Raw genomic sequence first — 25,194 nt, 5'->3', positions numbered from 1 at the left:
TTGACAATGAGGACACAAAAATCGGAGTCTTTAAAATAATCTGACCCAGACCATCAGTGGCCATTACTTTGACTGCATTAGCAAAATAAAAGCATGTTGGTTGCTTTTGTCGGTGTGTGATTGTTAAGAGCGTGGGAAGAGGTGTGTCGGCGGCGGTGGTGTTATAGGTTGGTGGGAGAGTAGACAGGGTGTCCGGCACCAAACCACCTCCCAAAATAAACGCCGTCCCTGCGTCTCTGTGTCTGTCCAGCAGCAGACCTGTGGGCTCCCACAGCAGCGGCAGAACCGGCGGCGGTGGCGGCAGCAGCAGCAGTAGCAGAGGAGTCTGGGTCCATGGCGACCCGTCACAGGAACTACATGTCATCGGCTTCATCGCTCCCTAATGGCTCTGCTGCACCAGAGATATGGCAGACAGCGTGCTGCCCCGCCAAGGCGGCAGTTTATTCTGCTCTCACACACGCATGCATGCATACATAAACATTCGGGCCCGCACAAACTCCAGCTGCCCACTCCCAGCCACTTACAGAGCAGCACTGGAGAGACTGGGAGGCCCCGTTATGAAAACAGTCCGGGGTGCTGGAGATAATGTCGGACCAGACCTTTGGAGTCAGGCCAGGCTGCCCTCTTAATCTGATGTCTGTAGGAATCCCTGCACACAATCACTGCCAACAGTCACTGACATTACCCAGCTACCTCATTTATCTCTCTCTGCCTCTTCCCAGCTAAAAGGGACTAGCCAGCATTTAAATAAAAGGCACAGGCTTGAAAAAATATAAACATAGTAAATGAACATATAAAGACTGCCTACTTTATTATACCTGTTAATTTGATAGTTAATACATATAGCAAATCAGCCTGTGGCAGCAATTCAGGGTATTAAGGCATCTAAAAGTGGTGAACACACTTTTTAGATTCACACAGAGCATCAGAGGATTTAGGTGACTTTGAACATGGTTGTTTGTGACAGATGTGGTGGTCTGAGTATTTCAGAAACTACTGACCTGCTGGGATTTACAAACATTTTTATCGTTTACTGAGAATTATACAAAACAGGGAAAAGAGGGAAATGGCATATTGCTGAATGTCAGAGGTGTTTAAAACGTTAGAAGGGCAAAAACTTTTTAAATAAACATTCATTGCAACCAAGGTATGCAGGATAGTATCTCCGAATGCAACATGGGAATACTGGAGGCAGATGGGCTACAGCAGCAGAAGATTACACCGACCGACTTTTGAACAGTAAAATGTTGCTTCGTCGAGTGAGTCTTAATTTTCTTTTTTTGACCCGTTCTGCAGAGACTAGAAGCAGCACAGGTCTGCTGCAGAGCGTGATAATAAACTTTATTTAAAAAAGGACAAAGATAAATGTCACCATTTGATGTGCTGTACCAGTTTATACCAAAAGCTAATTCACGTCTGCAGTCCCTTGACTGTTGGAGAATGTGTGCACAGGGGTCTCAGCATCCTTGTTTGTGTCTATTAACTTTATTGAATCTTTGTGCAATTATTCCATATTTTTCTGTTCACTAAAGGGGAATTTATGCACTATGCCTGATTCTGGACGGTTCAGATGACCGTCCTCAGGATCACCACAGCGTGTGACGGCTTTGTGATGTTGATCTGTTTAACATTCTGCTGCACAAGAAGAACAGTACATGACCGTACGACTCTCCCTGCAGACACTCAAGATAGCAGGACAGCCAGAGAGATGACTTGCACCAATTATGTTGCAGGTCAAAGCATCTCCATTCATAAAGCAATCACAGCTTTAACGTTCATTAAAGTCTGTTATTATTCCCTGATGCAACATCTAGGATTTGTGATGTTTCTCCAACAGTTAATATGTCTAACCGGTAAAATTAAATCGATCTAATTTGTGCAATGACTGTAAATGTAGAAAAATGGTGAACAACTGAAGAAGTGCATTCCAGTTTTTACATTCAGCGAAATTTGTAAAGTACAATTTGCAGCCACAGCCATTTTGGACGTAAAGTTTCATTTTCAGTGGTGAGTTCAAATACATCCGGAAACATTGGCAGAATTAGGACGGATGTGGGAAAAGACGCAAAATGGCACCAATTGGGAATTTCTGCAATAGCGTGCATTACCAGTAATGTAATAACGCACCTAATAGTGCAACCTTTTATTGCTAATTTATTGCTGCAATTTATTCCAATAGCAGAAATGTCATTGCAGCTAAATTAGCACATTCTTGTAGTTTCTTCAATAAATCAGCAACCCGGTGGCAAAATAGTAGCAAAAAATTATACAAAATAAAATCAAAATAAGACACATTGTTACTCAAATGGGAAAACTATGTTGAAAATTTATGCTCATGTAAACTAATATCTACCTGGAGGTATGGGGTTGTATGACCTCTCCATACAATAACAAAGTAGATGTAAGAGTGCTGATCTTCATCAAGTTGAAAGCTTCTCATTGAGAGGCTATTTAGCTTCAACTGAACAAACTTCTCACCTTGATAAAGTGAAAGTCAAGGACCTGAAGTTTCCTCAATAACATTTCTCTGCTCTAAACACAGACATCAACGTCTGCTGGACCCTGGCACCAGAGGAGACACATCAAACCTCTCTTTGCTTTGAAACTGAACCCGTCTAACCTTTCAATGAAATCCCATACCTTTTTTTTTTTTTTTTTTGCCAGTGCCCACATTATTTATTTTTCTTGCTCTGTCTTTGCTGCTTTGACTCTTGCGCTCGCCACTGGGTCTGAATGGGCTGCTGACTGCACTAGTTGGGTCATTAATCACTCGTCTCCTCGCTGCACTCTGTTCTGAGAAACAGCGTCCCTAATTAATGGAAAGCACTTTGCGACAGAACACACAAGTTTCCTGGAAATTAACCATTAATCTACACTTCCATTATACATGTGCTGTAATAGCATGAGGTGGGTGGGGATGGAAGGGCACGAATGGTGGAAAAGCGCGATCACGGGGCACAGATTTGGAAACTCTTATTACAGAAAGACGCGTTTGAGGACTCATTGACATGCACCGGACTGCTTGATGCTGAGTCACCTCGGCATTTGATTCTGACTGAAAACAGTCGGGATTTTAGTGACAAAGTCTGTCGCATGCGACGGCATGTGATGCAGACTAATTGTTTTGTTTTCACACAGAGCATTAAAATGACTTGCTCATGTTCCATCAGAAAATTATTATCATCGGAAGGATCAGATTTCTCTACTGTACTCATCCAGTGGAGATTATTTGGTTGATTCCTCTTGATTGTATATCCTGTTAGACTTAATGGATATTGTGAAGCTCAACGATAGCCTCCCTTATCAAGTCAATCTTTGGAGACGCTGCTGGAAAACATGTTTGCTTGGCTGTGCGCAGATGGGGCCTCCTGATGAGCTGTGTCGCATGCCACTTCCTGCTATCTTCTCTTGTTTGTCTATTGCCCATATTTGGGTGTGTTGCGAACGAAAACAAACAGCGAGGCAAACGCATGTGCAGTTTGGAAACACAGACAGAGCCAACAATACCGCTCTACCGCCGTCTTTCTGTTTATATGGCAAATCTACAAAAATAACATGAACATGAAAGTAACGTTTAATTTGTTGTTTTATATTGTATTTTATTTTTAATTTTTGGGGCTGCACAGTGGCGCAGTTGGTAGAGCTGTTGCCTTGCAGCAAGAAGGTCCTGGGTTCGATTCCCGGTCCGGGGTCTTTCTGCATGGAGTTTTCATGTTCTCCCTGTGCATGGTGGGTTCTCTCCAGGTTCTCCGGCTTGACTGTCAGGTTATTTGGTTTCTCTAAATTCTCCCTAGGTGTGAGTGTGTGTGTGAATGGTTGTGTGTCCTGTATGTCTCTGTGTTGCTCTGTGACAGACTGGCGACCTGTCCAGGGTGAACCCCGCCTCTCGCCTGGGACGCAGCTGGAGATAAACACCAGCAACCCTCCTGACCCCATTAGGGACGAAGGGTGTTCAGATAATGGATGGATGGATGGATTTTTAATTATGTTTATTTATGTTCCTGCAATTTGGGCTTATTGGTTTTGATTTGCTGTGTGTCACTTCGACGTGATCTTATGCGATAAAGGAACAACAAACTAAAAATAAAAAATAGATCTCAAGAATTCACTTTGTGAATAATTAGCCAAACAAATATTCTGAAAGCTGTTTTCGCTCGAGATTCAAAATATGACATTCATCGGCCTAAAATAAACATCTAATTCTAATGTCACAACAGTTACATAAAGTTATCATCTCTCTGATGAAGCACAGACTCTGATTTTGCTAACTCAGTTAAAGAAACACACACACACACACGCACACGCACACGCACACACACACACACCTATTTTACTGCATCACAGTCACGTCCCATATTCATTCACCATATCCCCATGTCATGTTTTCCCTTCCTGGGAATGTATCAGAACCATGCACCTTTTAGGGTCCTCATAAAATGGGTCCCAGTTGGGCGAGTGCCAACGTTGTGTGACATGATATCTGTGCATTTGTTTACTTTCACAGCATTGTAGTTTGTTTAGACTTCAATGGGGGGGACAGAACTGAAGAAAACATGGAAGGAAGCGGGTCGAAAACAAAGGAAGAGGAAGGGAACCCGCTGCGGTGGAGACTGTCCGTCACTGATCCTGGTTCAGCGGGAGTCATGCAGGCTCTGGCGCCACTCGCACTACTGAAGCCTGCGGTCATCCACTGACTCACTTTTATTATTATTTTTTGCCCAATGAAACATCAAACAGCTAAAAAGTAAAAAAAAAAAGAAAAGAAAAACAAATGGTTGGAGGGAGGATTGCTGTGTGGCTTTTGAAACTAAATCATTTCCTGATCGAGGACAAGTTGTATTTTGCATCAAATCAGTGGACGATTTAAAAAGTGAGAAGAGAACAGCAGAAGACGGATGAAGTGATACAAAGATCGCTAATATGAGTCAAATAAGGTTCAAATTCTCTGGTAGGCTGCACAGTGGTGCTGTTGCCTTGCAGAAAGAAATTCCTAAATTCAATCTCAATCTGAAGGAGCCCAGCTTCTTCATTCAAATATGTTGAAGCAGGGATGCATCTGAAAGTCACTGGATAGTTCCCGTACTGCTATATGAAGTCCCCCATCCTTCAGTCCTTTCAGGACTCGCTGCTTTGAAAAATCCTCATACCATGAGGATGCCGCCCTCTTTATTTGTGGTGACGTTTGTGGCGACGAGCAGTGCTCAGTGTTTTCCAAACCTGCTGTCTGACGGACAAAACAGTTACATTCTTGTCCCATCAGGTGAGCCTTTTTGCAGCAGCGTGTCACTTTCCCATGCAGATGTCTGAAGAACCAGGACTACAGCTGATGTATGTGGTCTCTTCAAGTGGTTGTATGTGTTTAAGTGGCAATCACAATGTTTTTTTTTGTGGGTTTTTTTCGTGCAGGCCGGTTCCATTTCTTAATGATGAATTTGGCTAAAATTTCTGTGATCTCTTGTGAATTGAGAACCATTTTGTTCCCTACTCCTGACTGATACTTTTCTGTAATCTTTTTCTTGTTAGGTGCTGGGAGTGTTTTTTGTTTGTTTGTTTTTTTTGCCCTCATGTTGAAATTGCAGCAGGAATATTGATGATCTCTATTTTAATTTAGTCATTCACTTTAAATTGGATCGATATTTATGTAAACACTTACTGTATGCTGCAGACTTTGAATTCATTAGTTGTTTCCATCTAACCTAAAATTGCACAAACTGAACTCACAAAAATAAATTTGCTGAACAGAAACATGCCAACTTTGAAAAAACTTTTTTTCGACAAAAAGTTGTTAGATGAATGAGATGTTTTCAATCTGTATCGAAATAAAGAATTGCAGTTGTAACACTTTTATCGCATCACCCGAGTCATGTGATCAACGGCCGGATGTTACTACTGGTAAAAACTACAAAGGAGACAACAGGAAGTAGTCGGAGGATGATAGTTTTTTTTTTTTTGCTTTTGGACAATGCAAGGCTGGCTCCACCAGGGCTCTCACAGCATCCGACGGTTCATAAAAAGTTCTGTCATTCGAAAGTATTGCTTACATCTGAGGCGGTCCTGTCCACCAGAGCGCCTACATCAGAAACCACCACTAGTCGCTGCCATTATTTTTAATGACTTTGAGCGTGAAGAAGCTTATTCAATCGTGATTTTAATTTCATTTCCTGTTTAGCGGATTTTTTTTTTTTTTTACATCAGCTGAATATCCACAAAGACTTTTGCACATTTGTATTTGTTACTAAGCCACTAACATCCACTTGTGAAGAAAAGTTTTCACTATTTATGAACAAAAATTCCAAGTATATTGGCCACAATTTCATCTACTTTATAATAGGAAATATGTGTTAAAGTTAACCCTGACTCTGCCAACTGTAGTTTATTTTAAGCTGCTCATCACTTTTATCTCTATGAAAAATGGCTCAAAGAAACCAAACTGGTTAATAACAAACTTGGCGAACTTTATCAAACAGTGTAATCTATTAATTTTTAGCTCACTATGAAACATAAAAGATGCACTAGATATGATTTATACCTTTACAGCCTTTTGGGATCGCTTCACCTCATATTCGCCTCCCTCGGACAGTAGCAGACATTTTAACCAGCAGCAGTTAAACAGCAATAGATCGTTTTCAACTAGGTGTTTACACGGCAACATTAAATTCATCATTATGCACGCTGCAGTTCCATATTTACAGAAGAATTTATGATTTCAAAAGGCTAAAGGCAGCGCCTGGTGTTGAGGTGTGATTTGATTTATTGAATTGATCTATATTTAACTGTGGCATGCATGTTGAGATTCAAAAGTTTCGTTTTGTGGTTTTATTGATCTGCATTCAGTTTTGCGGTGGTGACAAGCAGGAGCAGGTGACAGCCTGGCAGCGGGACGAAGTGAGACGTTTAGCAGAGGTGACAATCCCCTAATCCCTAAGAGGGCGGAGCGTTTGCCACCAAGACTTAAGCTCAAAATGTCTCCATCACTTCACAGGACATTACGCTGACTTCAGTAAATTCCCTCCAGAGATTTCTGTGGCCATAAAACCGACCTGCCTCTCTCTAAACAAAGCTCTCACCTTAAAACTTAAGAGGCTCGTTCAGTTTTTTTTTTGGTTTTGTTTCCTCACTAGGAGGCAGATTGCCACAGAGTGACTGCAGACAGATGCATGTCCTCTAAACAAGAGTTAAACAAGCAGGCGCGCACACACACACACTCACATACGCACACTCAGGAGTCAAATGCTGCAGGGATTCTTGACAGCTTCCTTTTAAGGCTCCGGCCGGAGCTGTGAACGCTGGACGGCCGGTGTCATCTTTGAGCCGGATGATGGCGATTCTAGAAATAGTGAGGAGAAGTGGATCACCATCTGCTGGGTTTTGGTCTTTAAAGGGCCTTCTTGAATCGAAGAAACCGGTTTGTGCACGAGTGCCGCTTCACTACGACCTGAACGGCGTGCAGTGTGTGGGTTGCTTTAGACAAAACAAGGCCCACAACAGAGTCCAGATGATGGAGTACACCCACGCCTCTGCCAAACACACTCCGAGACGCTCCGATTCTGTTTGTACAGCGCGGGCCGAAGATTCAAGGGAACACTCTCGGCGTTGCATGCAATTGCTTATGATTTTCCCTCTGGACTTCAAAGACTGGGAGTGCTGGGGGTTCAAAGGTCAAAGGCTCGACTGTCTCCCGAATGCCCTCCAATTTCCTGTTTTGTCTGACTCAGCAAAGTCCAAGGGGATCTGCAAAGGGAATTTTTGCGCTTTGTTGGACCCAGACAAAGAAATCTATTTCAATTGTCCTAAGTATCTTCTTTTAATCTCAGCCCAGATGATTCTCGGCGTGCCCTCATTCATTTTCACCACTAAAGTCAAACCTAAATCTCTGTTGTTGGGGGGGTTTGTCTCCCCAAGCTTCACACACTAAGCAGGGAAAAAGGAATGCAACTCCAACTCCCTCATTTCATGTTGTCATGATGAACCGGGTTTTATTGCCACTGTAAACAAAGACCTCGCCCTCGCACTCTTAAGCTGGAAGCAACAGAGAGATTTCTCCGTGAAGCGCATTATTTTAAGAAATACTTCGGAGGGCAGTTGACATAAACAGCAACATTGCTGCACATGCTTTTTCCTGAACACAGAGAATATATGCGGGGGTTTTGTGTGAGCAGGGAGTGTGTGCAGGGAGGGTGGAGGAGGGGGAGGAGGTTACATGGAAGTGAGTGGCCCCAGGTCCAAATTACACTGCAGCATGGTCCATCTCAAAGCCCACAACTGGGATTGGCCCTGACAACTGGATGCAGACCTGCTCTAATTTTGGTTACTTTGTTTATAACCCTATAATAGAGACAGTATAGGACCGCAAGGCTGGGACGAAGGAGGGAAAGACGCAGGAAAACAAGGAGAAGGCATTTTGGGAGCTCTTTAGGGAATATGGGCGTAAATGTATAGAGTTAGCAGAAAGGGGATCCGCTTTGATTTCTGCACTAGAGAAAAGCAAAAGGTTTTTGTTTTGTCCTCACACCGTGACAGAGACTCACCGCTAACAGAAAAAAAACACAGCAGGTTTTAGCTTGTTGAGCAAATTTACAGTTTTATTGGGAGTAGACCGGAGCTTTACCGGCCCACTGGCTCTCTTTGGAGCTGCAGCTTAATCACTCAATTCACTTTGTCAACAGTGGATACACAGAGCAACTCAGAGGAACCTACTAGGCGGCGTTTTGCCTCGAGGATAAGGCTAAAGTCACTGGGCGAAAACGGAAGCTGCACTGAGAGGTTTAACATTTCTTCAGCATTTAGGGATTAGGCTGTCATCTGCGCATTTATCTGTCAGTCCCAGCGACTAATCCTAAATGGGCGAGCAGTTTCAAGAGCCGCTGAGTATTGACTTATGTTTTGAAGTGTTGCAGCTACTGCCATTAATGTGACGCTCCAATTAATAATCATTTGTGACCGTGTTTGCCTGCACGCCGCGTGGAAAACCCACTAAAGCTCTCTGCTCATTCAGGAGGCCGCAGCACTTCAAGCTTAATGGCAAGTGGGAGATTATTGCTGATTCGACTATTGACGAACAATCAGCAGAAGATTTTTTTTTTTCAGGAGAATAAATCAAATCGCGTCACGCTGTACTGAAAACCAAAAATCTCTCCAACCTAACGGAGCCGTAGAGACGCAGCTGAGAACAATCAGAGGAGATTCTCAGGCAATCTGAAACCATTTCCCCCGGCCTCGCACTTCAACAAAACTGAATTTATGAATCGTAATTGATGTTTATTAATAGCTACAACTGAAACCAGATATTTGCACAAACTGTACAAACATAACCTTCTTTTGTTTTCTGGCTTTCCAACGTTAAACCAGACAAAGTCTTTCCTGCTCGCGTTAGGTTACATTGCCGACATTACCTCCTAAATGTCTAAATAATGAGACTTTTTTTTTTAAGAGAATGTTTAACTTCCTTCAGATTCAGAAGTTTATGTACCATTCATTAGTGGTTGTACAGAATTACTTTGTAAGCCGCATGATTTCTTCTTCTCATGTTGACTTCCTGGAATTTTGGCCCGTTTTCGCTGAAAGAACTGGTGCAACTGGGTCAGGTTTGTGGGTTCACGTTCAGCTCTGTCTCAAGGGTTGTTGTTTTTTTTTGCTTCGTTCTTCTCCATCAGACTGAGATCGGAAACATTAATTTTGTTGACTATAAGTAACTTAACATCTAACTTGGCAGAATGTTTTGGGTGATTGTCAGTTTTGAAGACCCGGCTGTGGCTAAGCTTCCTGTTCCAGGCTGATATCTTGATATGTTGCTTCAATATCTCAGGATTTTCTTCATGCACCAACCCTTCTTTTAGCAAAAATAACCCCACAGCATGATGCTGCAAGCCTTTTGTCACGCCACAGGATTTGTCACCACCAGCAAAGTGGAATCCGGCTTCTTTTGGAGTAATTGCTTCTTCCTCTCTGATTGGTCTTTCAGCCCATGTTGGTACAACCGGCATCTTCTCATGATCTTGTTGCTTTGCTTCAATGTTGATTATCACAGTTCACACGATAGACACCTGGAAATTGTAATCCAGGTTAAAACCCGACTGAAGGAGCTCCACAATCCTGTCTCTGACACCGTGGCTGGTTTGTTTTAATTTCTCCATGACGCCACACAGAGGCAGTGCGTGCAAGGTGTGGCCCCATTTCAGATCAAATGTCGTCAATTAGCCATCAGAGTATATTTCATGGTCAGTGGTCACTGAGTCAGGCATGAATGCCTTCATGTTCTATGGGGTCAAATGTTACGCCATCTCTCGTTAACATCACAACAAATGCCAAACAGAGCAGCTAACTTGATACAGGACAATGTAAAGATTCTCTGTTTAAACGTAAAGCAGACAGAAATCCTGCTGTGGGACATTCAGGGAACTCTGGAAAAATTATAAGTTTGAAAACCTCAGTGACTCATTGTAAAGAAAAGTGGAGCAAAATCTCCTCCACAAGGATGCTGAAAACTGCCTGGATCTGGTTATGTGCTAAAAGTACTTATTTTCTTCTGCTTGCACTTCATTTTTGTTCAACAAAGAGCATGATAGTGGAACGTATTTGTGTACTTTTCTGGCTGCATTTAAAGAACTTAAGGAACTTTAGAAAAAACCTTGAATAAAAAAAGGTGCACTTTGGTTTTACCTTTTGTTATTATTGTACATTATACTTGAACTCTTCAAAGAGATTATCATACAAAAGAGGGAAAAATCTATTTTATTGAACCACATGGAGGTGGATGGTTGGGTGTGTTGCTCCTCCGGCCGAAGGTTTGACCATAATCTCTTCAAAGAGCTGACAAGCTTTTGTAGATTCGGTTTCTAAGCAACAAATTAATGTGACATAGGACATGAGTATATGTACAAGAAATACAGTTTCTCTAGTTTATCTAAAAGAAAAAGTGTCCTTTATATGTACACACTGGAATGAAAACACACTTTTTCTTAGCTATATTCCTGTTTTTAGGATTTAATAACTTTGTTTATGGGCTGTTGTGTTTATTCATAAATAGTGTCTGAAATATGTGAACTCATGTTGGAGAACTCTTTAACTAAAATCAATTTTAACCTTTTTAGAAAAACATAAAAAAAGAAAAATGTATTCTTTGCGTTTTGCCAGAAAGCAGCGCTTCTGTCATAAAAAAAACTCACAAAGACACATGGACACCTTTTATTGCAAAGTTGTTCCCATTCTCTTATTAAGGCTTTTGAGTTTGATTTTGTGGCAACAATACATAGATTGTTACAGAGGACTTAAAAAAACCAAAAAAGAAAACTAAAATTAAAAACATCACATTACAAAAGTTTTTTTGGACAGTGGTGTGGAACAAAAAAAAAAAAAAAAAAAAAAAAGATCAGCAGGGGGTGGTGGCATGAAAGCATTCTGCAAGACTAAACTCGTAAATCTTGTCATGAAGACAAATGCGATTTGGACGGAGGCATCATCTAAATAGGGAACATTTCATTTCATAATTTACGAAGAAAATGTGATTACGGGAGAAAGCGGAAAGAAAACAAACACGGAAAAACAAGATTCCACTGTATCAGATTTCAACTGGATTTAACGTAATAACAAAAAAAACGTCTTCCTGAATAACTTACGAGTTCCCCGCTTTCTGTATATGAGATTGTTGTGTGTATAAAAATACTGCTCGGTCCGCTCCGCAGCATCAGAACCGCTTCGCCTGTCTGCGCTCTTGCCTTCTCTGCTTTTTCTCATTCACCTCCTCCGGTGCTGAGGGGTTTTCCGCCATAAACCAGGGGCCCAAAAAGTTCACCCATAGCAGGTGAAGAGCCCGAGCAGGGGCCTGGAACACACACAAAGATGTTATCAGGGAATAAAGCATCAGAAATGGGAAGAACCGTCTAGACATCTTCTGGAAAATGTTCTTACCAGCAGCCAAAGATACCAGAAATAAGCAGAGAGGGTGCTGAGTACTTGAACGATGGCAGTGAGCAAGATTACATCTTTTAGGTGCCTAAAACAAACAAACAAACAAAAAAAAACAGCAGAAATTGCCATCTCACAAACACCGAGACTGTAATTTATCTACTATGTTAAATAAAACTTACTCTGCCATTCCCTGCTCCATGTTTAGGTCTATTCCTCCATCTAGCAGACTCCCGTCCTCAGCAAACGCAGGCTTGGCCATGGCCGACATGGAGCGGTAGCTCCCAACGTACACGGCGAGCGCGAATAGCAGCAGCAGCTTCGGGAAGCGTGTGTGGGTGTGATAAGTTCAGGCCCAAGAAATATGACAAGATGTGCTCTGACAGTTTAGGAGCTTGAATTGACTCACCCAGGCCCAAAAGGTGGAGGAACTGTAGAAAACTAAAAAATTCACAGCGGCATATATTGCCTGCAGGAGAAATTTGATTACTTGTGGGGAACTTGTCAAAAACTGAGCAATGCTTTTGGTCTCATTAAACATGTAATGATAGTTTTCTATTATTGACCTCAGATTGGGCAGAATGTGTGATCGTCGCCAATCAATGCGAGGAACTTCATATGTAACCAAATAAATAATTATTGTAAGTTTCTGCTTCAAAACCGACTTTTCCACTCACAGGTATTCAAAAGTAAGAAACTTAGTCACTTGATGAACTGGAAATTATCTTTTATTGTTTAGATTAGTGCAACAGGTGTTTTATATACTGGTTAGAAAAAAAATATTATCTTGTAGAGAACTCTGCAACACACCTAACAGGAATCAGCTTAATTGATCAAAATTAAAACTGATTTTTTTTCTCTTTAATTTGTTTTTAGTATTTTGGTGATCTGGTAAAACCTTACATATCACATTGGACCTGAAGGTCTCCCAAACAGAGAGTTTTGGACCCATTTTTATCTAACCCAGGAAAATTGCTCCTTTAATTTAGGGACTCAGATAACAGCACCAGAGGATAGCACAAATATTTTTTCAGAACGATCTTATGGCTTAAACTGTTTTGTAATAAAATGCCACAATGTAATCGGGGTCTTCTCTGACAGTACGGAGCACACACTAACATTGAACTGCTTCTACGCTACCTGTTGCTGTGCACTGCCGCTCAGCAGGCGGAGAGAAGGTTTCTAGTTTCTACCCTTTTCCCCTCATTCGGAAATATTTCCTGGCGCAAAAAAAAAAAAAAAAGAACACCAACAGAAAACTAAAGGAGCTTTAACCATCTCGTTTCTTCAAACATCAGCTAGTTTTTCGTACCGTCGCCTTCCCAATATAATGGATAAGTCTTTTTTTTTGCCAAAACTGATTTTTTTATTTTATTTTTTTTGCCTAACTTATGTTTTGGCTTGTAAAAAAAATAGAGTATGAAAGGAGTCTTGAATCGATCTGAACTTTGATTGTGACACTAATAATCTACCTGTTTTTTCTTGACAATTGCAAAACAAAGCCAAGTCTAAAAATGACACCAATTAATAGAATCAAGATGAATGTGTGTGTCTGTCTTACGTTGGCTCCCAGGATGACTCTGGTGTAGAACTTGAGCGTCGCCTCGTTCTCCTCATAGATCTGCTTCTTTCCTTTTGTTCCAACTTTACCTTTGGGCTTCAGGAGAGAAAACACAGAGCGCTTAGTGAGCAATGAGGAACGGCTCCCAATCTGAACAAAACAAAGTCGATCCATCTTAACAACCAACAAATGCAAAATAATCAGCATTATTTGAGCTGAAGCTTTTTAGAGTTGCAGTCAATGAAAAGTATTTCATTACATTTAGATTAGTGGTTGTCCATTAAATCATGTTGTAAAAAAAAAAAAAAAAAAATCTCATGTTCTTCCTTTCTTCATTTTACAGAATGAATTAACTCAATGACTGAAAAGTAATGAGCATTTATCAAAGCGGCCTGTTATTATGAGATTTTGAAAGTTTCCACCTAAGTAACTCCGACTTACTTTATTGCTGTAAACATACAACTTAAAGGATTTCTTTTGGCACAGAGCCTCGGTGCACTCACAGCATGATCTCCATTGTGTGTTTTATCCTACAGCTCAAGAAGATGATAGTGGTCAAGAACAAACACTTTCCTTGACTTTTCAGATGCGTCTCTACTCCAAACCACCTGATTTAAATATGTGAATAATCTTCACAGCCTAATGACACCTTCTGCAAAACAAAATCTACAGTGTCTTACACAATTTCGCATTTTGTCATTTTACAAACACAAACTTCAATTTATTTTTGACTTAATTTTATGTGACAGACTTACAGAGTAGTGCACCATGGTTAGGTAGAATGAAAATTATACAAGATCTTTCTTTATTTTTGGCAAACAGAAATCTGAAAAGTGAGTGTGCCATGCATCTATATTTCAGAAACCTTCAGAGCTCTCCTGATCAGTGAAAAGAATGAAACCTGTGTGTAATCCTAATTGACGCTCAAAGGCAGAGGTGTCAAACTCCAGTCCTCGAGAACCGCTGTCCGGCAGTTTTTAGACGTGCCACAGGTACAAAACACTGGAGGTTTATATCTAGGAAATGTCTTAATTACCTCAAGTTCTCCAGAGACTCGCTAATGACCTAATTATTCTATTCAGGTGTGGTGCAGCAGAGGCACATCTAAAGGTTGCAGGACACCGGCCCTTGACGACTGGAGTTTGACGCCTGTGCTCTAAGGGAACAACAAGTGGAGAGTGTATCAAGGAATAACATTTAAATTTGCATCTTTGATATTATTTTTGCTTTTGTCTGGATAAAAACTAGTTCGTCTTTACATTTAGATGTCTCTTTAAAAGTCTAAATAGACCATAAGTGGGTTGTTTGTAAAAAAATAAATACAAATTTAATAAAATAAAAAATTAAATGATTTTAAAAACAAAACAAAACGTGGAAAGACTTAAATGGGCACCAAAAGCAAACTGTTTTCCTGAGCCAGAGGGGATGATAGAGAACTTCCTGTTCTGGGCTAAACCTGAAAAAGAAACTAAAACGTTCTGTTATGACGTTTCCGTCGCCTGCGATGCTTTCGTTATGTCGGAAGAACTAACTACAGTGAGTTCATGCGGATATGAACCACGGTCCCAGCTTCAGTCACTGCTTTCAGATCAAACTGTCTGCTTCCCTCACCGCCATTCCCTCTGCTCGTCTCTGCTGAGGATCTCCTCCACTGAGTCGTCTCTGTCATGGACCTCACTCCGGCCGCCGCTTCTCCTCGTTACTCTACCGGCATAAAATAATCCCACCCTGAGGTTTATATCTAGGAAAATCCCTTAGAAACACATCAGCACTCAGGGCTTCGGAGAAAGAAACATTTCCGGCGCATAAATATGTCGTTGCAAGAGGCGAGTGCGGCTATGAGAACATGAAGTGATGCTGCCACCTGCTGATGGAAAGATGTATATGTCAGTGATGAAGGGGGGGAGGGGAAAGAGCAATTTAATGTCTTTTGAACTGCTTTTGTACCCTGCACTTTAAGGGGCTTTCACTTTTTTTTTCCAAACAGAGTCTTTTTCTTAATTTCTGTTTTGGAGAGGTCAGTCAGATTAGGTGGAGAGTATCTGTGAGCATCAACCTCTAGTCCTCAGTTGGACTCTGATCTGGACATTTGGCCATTCTAACATGTGAATGCGCTTTTATCTAAACTATTTAATTTTTACTCTGGCTGTGTGTTTAGTGCCATTGTGCTGCGAGAAGGTGAACCTCCAAACTAGTTTCTTACAGCTTCTAACATGTTACTCTGAAGAGGCTTCTGGCCTTAATAAAGGAAATTATTCACATAGCATGATGCTGTCTCCCTGAGTTTCACAGTGGAAATTGTGTGTTTCAGTTGATGTACTTGTGTTAGTTTTTTACTCCACATAACTTTGTGAATGTATAGGTCAAACGTTCAGTTTAAGTTCATCTAAGCAGGACACATTGCTGTCATGATTTACAGGCGACTGCTAATAAGACGTCTAGGTCTTCTTGGGGTGTGATTACTTTTGCCAACCGTGAACTATTTTACTTCTGCACAGCATAATAGAGAATGCTCTTTGTTTATTCTTGTGACAGATACCAAGATTAGCTACAGATGGAAAATGTAGTTTGTTACTGTTTGGATTGTTTAATCTGATGATACTGTATAACAGGTCTCCATTAAATTTCCAGCAGAATTCTAGTTTATTTTAAACAATTTGAAGTGAAACCAGAACTTCTGAATTGCTAGTTACACAGAACATTTTTTTTTCTGAGTCTGGACGTGTTTATATTTTACTTTAAAAAAATACAGTGTAGTAATTTTCAGTATTGTTTCTCAAAGTTCTACTAAGAACATTTTTTATTTTTTCTGGGACCATTAATCAATGCAATCAGTGGCGCAAAAGGTGCAGCATAGGGGCGCTGCACTATATGGGGCGCAAAACGATGAGGGGGATTTTTTTCTAGTTAGCATTTTAAGTACTTAACACAGGGGTGGGCAATTAATTTCTTCAGGGGGCCGCATGAAAAATCTGAAATATGTTGGAGGGCCGATCCAGCAATGACTCAAATTTAATCTTGACTCATTATTCATTTTCTCATACCTCTTGTTGTAATAAAATATTTAAATCATATTCTTTTGTTAAGAAGAATATTCAGTAAATATTAATAAAAATTAACAATTTGTGGTTTGGCTGAAGTGAGACAAATTAATAGTTAAAAAAAATATCGTCATCACATCTGAATTTATTTTTAACTTTTTAATCTCTCCACAATTGAAATGGTGTGTGTTATATTAATCAACTGATCAACAGCATATATGAGCAATAAATGGTTTTAAGTGTTGGAAAAAGCCTGACGAACCTGCAGTGCTGCAACTTGAAGGACTAACACAAAAGTACCTCCAATCAGATGCAAATGAATGGGAAAACAAGTACCACAAAGTACTTTAAATACAGCAGAAACTTAAAGAGGTACACACACATGGCGACCACGACACGTTCGCTGACGAAATCATGAAATGAACACATTTTGTGTACATTTCATACACAAAAAGACCCTTGTCTGCAGTTTGACATTTAGTTCATTCATCTGAGCAGTAACATCAACAGTAAAACCAAGATCTGCCAGCCAGTCTGTCTCTGCAAGCTTAGGGATGCCGTGCCCCTTCCTCACAGAGAACTCCTGAATCTCCTCTCTCAGGTCCCAGAAGCTTTTCAGCACTTTTCCCAGACTGAGCCACCTGACTGCTGTATGGTAGCTTAGGTCCTGGTGATCAGTCTCAGTTTCCTCTAAAAGTGAAACTAACTGTCTATGAGTCAGTGCCCTTGCTCTGATGAAATTAACTGTTTTAGTTACGACATCAACCACATGATTCATTTTTAACACAACAATTCTTGATGCATAATACAATGAAACAAAATTAATTTCTGCTCAGGGTTCTTTTCTGCCAGTTTGTCCTGGATTCTCTTAAATAAACCAACTTTTTTTCCTGTGAGATTTGGACACCCATCTGTTGTCACGCCCACCAGTTTGTCCCAGTTCAGACCCAAGCTTTCCAGACACGCATTTACCTCTACTAAGAGCTCACTCCCTGTTGTTGTCCCTTTCATTGACCGCATGCCTGCCAGCTCCTCCGTGATGCTAAATTCTGCATTGATCCCGCGCGAAGATGAGCAGCTGGGCAGTGTCCCGTATGTCACAGCTCTCATCCAAAGCCAGGAAAAAATACCGGTACTCAAAATCATTCACGCTGTCTTTCAGTTGCAGCACCAGGTTCGTCGCGATGTCCTCAATCCTTCTCGTTACGTTTGCGGCGGGAGAGGGAGATGTTCTCAAAAGCGTCTTTTTTCTCAGGACATATTAGCACTGCTTAATATACTCTCCGTCAGAGAAAGGTTTGCTCTTCCTAGCAATCTTGTGGGATATGACAAAACTTGCCTTGACTGCAGCTCCTCTAGATGCCAGGCGTTTTGTAAAAAGTGTTTGTTGAGCTTGCAACTTGGCTACGAGTACAGACGACTCAGTGACGTGTTCTTTCTCTGAAAAGTTCTTGTATCTCTTCTGTTTGGTCACATAGTGACGGTGGATATTATATTCCTTTAACACAGCCACCTGCGCACCACAAACTAAACACACGGCCTTGCCTTTGACTTCAATAAAGAAATATTTCGCTGTCCATGCCTTGTTAAAAATGCAGAATTTGGAATCAACTTTTCTTTTTTTTACCGTGAGATGACATTTTGTGGGGATCGTGTATTCGGCTGCTAGCATCACCTGTTGCTGTGCGTTAGCATTTACGTACGTGCATTCATAAACGGTGCGTCAAGCCCTTTCAAAATAAAAGACAGCTGTGTCGCATGCACACGAAAATACGGTGTTTTGTTTTGACTGGGGGGACGCGGGCCGGACAGGGATGCCCAACGGGCCATATCTGGCCCGCGGGCCTTAAAATGCCCAGGTCTGACTTAACAGCTGTTTGTGTATGAAATGATCAATAACAGAGGAACAGCACTGATTAGGTGCCCCTCCTAATCAGCTCCCATACCTGTATGGGAGCCGCTCTCCCCTCCCATACAGGTAGCTTGGGCAGCGGCCCTTCGAGAGGCGCGATTTTTCCTTATAAATTTGTAGTAATGCCTCGACAATAGGGAGCTAAAGATGGGGCGCAGAAAAAACCACGGGGCGCAGAAAAAACCCCGGGGCACAAAACAGAAAACGGAAGAGGGGGGAAGATAAAGATGTTGAAGAGACGAAGAAGAGCTTTTCAAAGTGGTTGAAAGACAGAAGGTAAGTAATGTCAGTGTATCAACAAGAGAGTTGTAAATATTCAGGTTAGCTTAAGCTAGCCTAAAATAACAGGCTAGCTTGAACCAATACGGGACGCAATTTATTCCGTATTGCTATAAATGTCTGACAGACACACCGATCACACACATCTCAACAATAAGTGTAATAATAATGACCAAAACAAAATATTAACGAAATATTAGGGTCAGCTAAATTGTTGCGGGACCTAAAGAGGATTCCACGAACTGACGCTGTTGTCATGGTTACCTAGCGGACACTACACAGCCGCAGTGAGCTGCTATCAACCAGTGTCTTTTTAAAATGTCCACCCGATACTACACCGTCCTTAAAGTAAAACATCTGGCAAAAATACAGACGGTAGTGGGAAGACACTAGCTAAACAATCACAGTGAAGTTTAATAGGGGCATTAAAATAAATAGATATATTTTATAAATAGTGTTTTGTGGTCAATATTATTTCACCATTTTATTAATGTGGGTTGCCAGTTTGGATAAGGCTTCCTATCAAGCTATAAGAATGATAGAAAACATGCTAACAAAAAGCCTCAGACCTGCAGCTCATAGGAGGTTCTAGACAGGCTAATAGGCTCTTTGGCTCACTTATATAAGTTTATGTCCTGGGAGGGGGAGGAGGGAGGCGCCGGTGAGATGTTTGTATCCACCTAAAAAATATGTAGTTACGGCCCTGGCTGTGGTAACAGAAGAAAACTATAAATATATGGCTACACTTAACTTTACTGGATGGCTAGCTCGCTGTTACTGTCTCTTACTCTGCGCCCCCTAGAGACCTTTGTTGGAAATTTTGGTTTTCGGAAGGCTGCGACAAAACTTATGCATCCATCCATCCATTTTCTATACACCCTTCTTCCCTAATGGGGTCGGGAGGGTCAAAACTTATGCATCCCATTTAAAAAGTGTATCGTAGAAAGAAACACAATGTTCCGTACAGGTAAGGATGCAAGTTATTAATTAATGAATTAATCTAGAGTTGATTAGATTAAAACAGAAAATTATGGCTAGTGCAAGAATAAATACACTGAAAAAAATACCTCTTTGGATGAGCATAAAAAAATCATGGAAAGGACTTCCACCTGATTACTTTGCTTTATTTCAGCACCATGTAATTCTGTTACTCATATTTAAAGCAAATGTGTTAGGTCAACTTAATATATTATGGATATTCTAATTTAAATAAAATGAGTTGGCTCAACTTATTTTATTATGGTTATTCCAATTTAAAGCAAATGTGTTGGCTCAATTTAATTTATTAAGGTTGATTGGACCCAGTGTAATTTAAAAGAGCCAGCCCAACTAATGTGCAATGCTTTGGACCAAATAATTTACTTGACCAAGATTAACAGCAATTTAGTTGAGACCAACTTTTTTTTTCTCTGAAGAGTTTTTGCTGCACTAGTGGCTTGTATTTTTTTGAGACGGTAGGCAGACAGGGTGAGGACATGGCAAAGGTCGCCAGGACCAGGAGTCAAACTAGCAACGTCCACAACGAGGACTATGACCTCCAAACGTGCAGTGTGCTAAACCCCTGCACCACCACAGCACGCTGGAAAAACCAGCTTATGTTACAGTGATACCTTCACACTACTTATTAAGTTGATCCAACTCATGAAAATTAAGTTAGCTCAACAAAACCCTTCATGCTGAAAGAAAGCTATTTAATCATGTGGAAATCATTTCCATGATTTAATTACCGTAATTTGCGGACTATAAGCCGTGATTTTTGTCTCACGCTTTCGACCCTGCGGCTTATACAACGATGCGGCTTATTTATGAATTTTTTCTAACGGCCAGTAGGGGCGCTGGAGCAGAAAAGGTAAGCGTGAGACAGCTGAAATATATCTGTAGAGGAAGACTAATGTAACATCGTGCTTTGTGTATGAATAAAATTAGCTTGAACAGACCCTCATCATGGAGAATGCAAGAAGAAATGCATATGATGCAGTTTTCAAGTTAAAAGCAATCGAGCTGGCCGATAAAGAAGAAAACAGAGTTGCTGCACATAAACTGAAGACTTCCATGGTTTCAGTGCACAGGAGGAAGAGGATGACGGCTCTCCGTGACTTTTAACCAGTATGTTATTTAAACCAGCCCTGTTAGTGTTGTTTTGCTATATTGCTGCTGTTCAGAAAGAAAAACTACAGCATATTATAAAAACTTTATAAACACTTTCTGTGTACCGTCTTTCTTTGTAAATATCTCATGTTTCAGTGTAGGCACATGCGGCTTATACACCGGTGCGGCTTATGTATGTACAAAATGTGTTTTCTTTAAAAATGTAGGGGGTGCGGCTTATAATCAGGTGCGCTCTATAGTCCGGAAATTACGGTACATTAATTCAAAGACATTTATTTTTTTTTAAGTTTTTGACTTTAAAAAAAAAATGTCTTTGAGAACTTTTTTTTACAGTTCTTAAATTTTTACAGTTCTTAAATGCGCTGTATCAGTCCATTTAAGAACTGCACTGTTACAAAACTGTGCAGATATCTATAGTTTAATGTGTAACTAAAACTGCTTTGAAGTTTTCCCAGGCGCAAAACACTTATGTCGTATAATCTCTCGTGATCCCCTGATCTCGCTAGACCAGGGGTGGGCAACTCCTGGTCCTGGAGGGCCGGTGTCCTGCAACGTTTAGATGTATTTCTACTTCAACACACCTGAGTCAAATAATGAGGTCATTAGCAGGACTCTGGAGAACCTGACTGCACTTAGGAGGTGTTCCAGCTGTTGGATTCAGGTGTGTTGGACCAGGGAGACATCTAAGAGTTGCAGGACACCGGCCCTCGAGGACCAGGAGTGCCTACCCCTGTGCTAGACCCTCTTCAGAGGGAAATGAATCTGACTAAATTGAATCATATTATCTCAACTTGAATACATTATTGAAGTTGAGACAAAAACGATTGTCTCGCGTAAACTCACTCGTCTTCAGCACTATATCAGTCTGACTAGAATGAATCATGTTATCTCAACATGATTAAATTTCATAAACCTGAAGTTGTTGAATTTCTTGTTTATCCAACATGATTGTATCACGTTTTTGTTTAAAACATGAAATTCTTTAGTTCAGGGGTTTTCAAAGTATGAAAGGGTGAGCCCCCCTTCAAGGAGCTTAATGCCTGCTGCGCTCTCGAAGGGGCGGAGGGGGGTGGAGTTCTAAAAACTCCACCTTCAACCCCGCTCTGGCCAAAACCAGTGATGGCATAGTTACTTTGAAAAAGTAACTTTAATCGGACTACTGATTACTCCTTGAAAAAGTAACTTAGTTATATTACTGACTACTTGACTTGGAAAGTAACTAAGTTACTTTCCAAGTCAAGTAGTAACTAACTGCAGGATTAAGTAACTTTTTAGTTACTTTCAGCAGCTGCTAACAACAACGCTCTGCCTCCTGTGAAAATCACATTGATCTTTGCCAATACTTAATTGTAAGTTATTTTATAATGGTAACATCAACAATGTGTCTCCACTGATAAGGTTGAACTGAAGAGGAGATTGTACAAAAATAAAAAACATGAGTAATTTGTGTGGTCCACTGTTGTCTGGAAAACTCTAAGAAGGATTTTAAAGCCCCCCTCCCCCCAGCCTCCAGATTCTGCGTTACGCCCCTGAGTTTGATGTCGCAGCGCACAGAGCTCCTCCTGCAGCTCCACAGCTCAGATGGCTGCGACACTTATCGTAATATTAATAATTATAACGATGCTAGTCAGCACTTGCCATTATAACTATTGCCAACTACGGACACGTTCATTCGTGGCTGTTTTCACGTTTATTGCGCTGTTTAAATTAGTCTCGATGTTTGCAGTTTTATGGAGCGCAACGCGAAGCTCGACGTCATTCAGAGGTAATATATTAACTTGACATTAACAAAGACTCAGCGGGACGGATCATCCAGGAAATGATGAACAGGGAGAGACTGACTAAAACTACCTTAATGATGGACAAATTCTGGGATTTATTATGAGTCTCTGCTTATTTCCAACCCCAAATGAGCAACTTCACGTTCAAAAACGAGCCCAAAAAGGCGCAACCCGCCGCTCATTAAATTTGCAACTTTAACTTTTAAAAGATGAAGCCCAAAGCCGTTTATAATAATCGGACTTGGCGACAGAAACTGAAAATAGTTCCAGTTTTTCCACCAACAAAATGCGCATCTCCCTCCATTGTTTACATTTCTGTCGCATAGAGACGTCGGTCACGACAAGACGAGTAGAGGAAATACGATTCAATAATAAAAGAAGATAGTAACGCAAAAATGATTTTGATAAGTAACTGTAATCTGACTATTGTATTTGAAATAGCAACGCGTTATATTATTCGTTACAGAAAAAAGTGGTTGATGTCAGTAACGTCACTGACATCACTGGCCAAAACATCCTCTAAGGGGGGAAACATTTCCACTGATCCCCGCTCCACACGCGCACCCCACAGTACCAACTTTTTCCTAAATCCACAGAGTTGATCGTGTGCGTAAAAGACGTTTCTCTCACATCAGTAGACAGCAAGCAGATAGCTTTTCCGGTTTATTTTTTTGCCTCGCACCGCGCCTCCCCTAAAGTGCTCTGGCGCCCCCCAGGGGAGGCGCGCCTCACACTTTGAAAACCGCCGCTTTAGTTAATAGTACATGATATTCTTTTGTTAATGTGATAACCCCCTAAGTTTGTTTTTTACAGTGTAAAAGCGGACGTTATTAGTAAATACATGAGGCGTATAGGAACTGTCCGTCCGTCCATCCATCCATCTTCTTTTGCTTCAGATCGCATAAGTTAATAAGTTCATATTCTTTATATCTCTAACAGTCAGTGAGCGAGAAACCAAGATAAATTTAAAAGACACCAATTAGCCTAATCACTTTTTTCCCGAAGGTAGGAAAAACCGGAGCACCCAGAGAAAACCTACGTATTGAGTTTAATGAGTGTTGTGTAGAAAAAAACACAATGTCCAGGACAGGGAGGAATGCAAGTTATTAATTAATGAGTTAATCTAAAGTTGATTACATAAACACAGAAAATTATGGCTATGGAAGTACAGGGAGCATCTGTAGCCCAGGATCCCCACCTTCTGCTAGGGAATCCTGTCTCCTCTTCGGCTGTGCCCTGCTGGGCTCCTTGGGTTAAAGCCCAGCCCCAAGGTGTATACGCCTCTTGTATGCGATGTTCACAAACACACCTCATGATATTCTGTTGCCTTCTCTAATGGCAACAGAATTAGAGAAGGCAACCTCTCCCTCGAGGTTGACCGCTATTTTTTTCTCCCCTTAGATTTTCCAGATCTTCCTGCCTCCCGCTATAAATGGAGGTCTTCCAGGCTTTCTTTGGCTAGGGGGTTCTGGCTTAAGTTGTGCTGTTAAATTATCTTTAAAATCTGGCATTAACTTGCCTTCACCCAAACTCAAAGTTCTTTGATTAGAAGATGTCTTTGGTTTGGGTGGCTGGACGTTTGATGCAATTGGTGGTAGATATCTAATATTTCTATTTTCAGTTGGTGCCTTGATATTGCTTTCGACATCCGGTCTCACTACAGCAATGTCATCCTGTTTATTATTTCTAGATTCCCTCAAATCCTCTTGTTTAATTCTCTCGGTGATCACTTCTCTTTTGATCTTTGACAATTGCTCGGTTAGTTCTTTTATTTGATGTTGATCTTTCCGTCTGTTCTCCATATGTACTCTTATTTCAGCATTTAAAGCTACATTTTCTCTTTTAAGCTGTCTCCAATCTGACGCAGTAGGTTCAAAACTTTTTTTCCCAATCTCAGCCTCTCTCTTTACATGAGAAAATGAGGGTCGTCTCTTTGCCTGCTCCTCCAAGAGCTCATTGAGCTGCCGTTCTTTTTTCGTGAGAGATTCTTGTAAAATCCTGCTTCGCTGCTTTTCCTTAGCGAAGGCATCAAAATCAAGCCTGGCTTCAAACGCGATTCTTGTCTTCTCAATGGCTTCCTCCCTTGGAGTTTTCGACAGTTTCTTAGTTAGATTTTTGTTTTCATTTTCTGCCTCCATCAATTTCTTTTCCAGTTCTCTTACAGTGGTCTCAAGAAGTTTGGATTTCTCTTTCTCTTTCACAATTTCAATGTTTTTCAAACCGATGTCGTTCACCTTCCTGGACAATTCGATTTCAAGTTTCTTCATTTCATGTTCTTTCTTTTCAGTCTTTAGTCTATATGCCGCGAATTCTGACGTCACTTGTCTTTTTTCTTCTATCGTCCTTTCAATCTGAAGTTTGGATTCCCTCTGCAGGGTTTTAAAAAAGTTTTGCAAATCTTTTACTTTACTTTGATATGACTTCACTTCAGCTAGCAGTTGATTTCTGTGGGAACTCCAGGTCGCTATCTCTAGTTTTAGTTTTGGTATTTTTTCATTATTCAGATATTTGTTGTGCCTGTGAGAAATCTTTAACTCTTTAGTCAATGAATCAACTTTCTCATTTAAAAGCTCAATTTGATCTTGGGCTTTTTCCAAGTCCTGCTCC

At 40.9% G+C, this 25,194-nt stretch overlaps 1 protein-coding gene across 3 annotated transcripts; it reads right to left on the bottom strand.

The window, feature by feature from the left end:
* Nucleotides 1-11,169: 11,169 nt before the first annotated feature.
* tmem208 (transmembrane protein 208) lies at nt 11,170-15,332 on the bottom strand. Of its 3 annotated transcripts, none has more exons than XM_044135077.1 (6): nt 15,077-15,332; nt 13,466-13,561; nt 12,314-12,373; nt 12,087-12,223; nt 11,908-11,992; nt 11,170-11,821 (listed from the first exon to the last, which is right to left on the bottom strand). In XM_044135077.1, the coding sequence occupies exons 1-6, from the start codon at nt 15,080-15,082 to the stop codon at nt 11,684-11,686; spliced, it is 522 nt and encodes a 173-aa protein (XP_043991012.1). In that variant the 5' UTR covers nt 15,083-15,332; the 3' UTR covers nt 11,170-11,683. The 3 variants fall into 3 exon arrangements, with proteins under 3 accessions (XP_043991012.1, XP_043991020.1, XP_043991023.1); XM_044135085.1 differs by lacking the exon at nt 15,077-15,332 and adding an exon at nt 13,907-14,115; XM_044135088.1 differs by lacking the exon at nt 15,077-15,332 and adding an exon at nt 13,907-14,119 and having other exon boundaries at nt 12,087-12,373.
* Nucleotides 15,333-25,194: the final 9,862 nt, after the last annotated feature.

Source organism: Gambusia affinis, linkage group LG02 (assembly GCF_019740435.1).
Source record: "Gambusia affinis linkage group LG02, SWU_Gaff_1.0, whole genome shotgun sequence".
Lineage (NCBI taxonomy): Eukaryota > Metazoa > Chordata > Actinopteri > Cyprinodontiformes > Poeciliidae > Gambusia > Gambusia affinis.
Note: the sequence above shows the minus strand (reverse complement) of the source record. Positions and strands in the feature narration are given on the sequence as shown.

What these genes read in the sequence shown, in the direction of transcription:
- tmem208 (XM_044135077.1), bottom strand. An exon ending in CCTCCACCTTTTGGGCCTGG is followed by an intron (nt 12,224 to 12,313) that starts GTGAGTCAATTC and finishes CGCTTCCCGAAG; the next exon opens with CTGCTGCTGCTATTCGCGCT. An exon ending in ATGGAGCAGGGAATGGCAGA is followed by an intron (nt 11,993 to 12,086) that starts GTAAGTTTTATT and finishes TGTTTGTTTTAG; the next exon opens with GCACCTAAAAGATGTAATCT.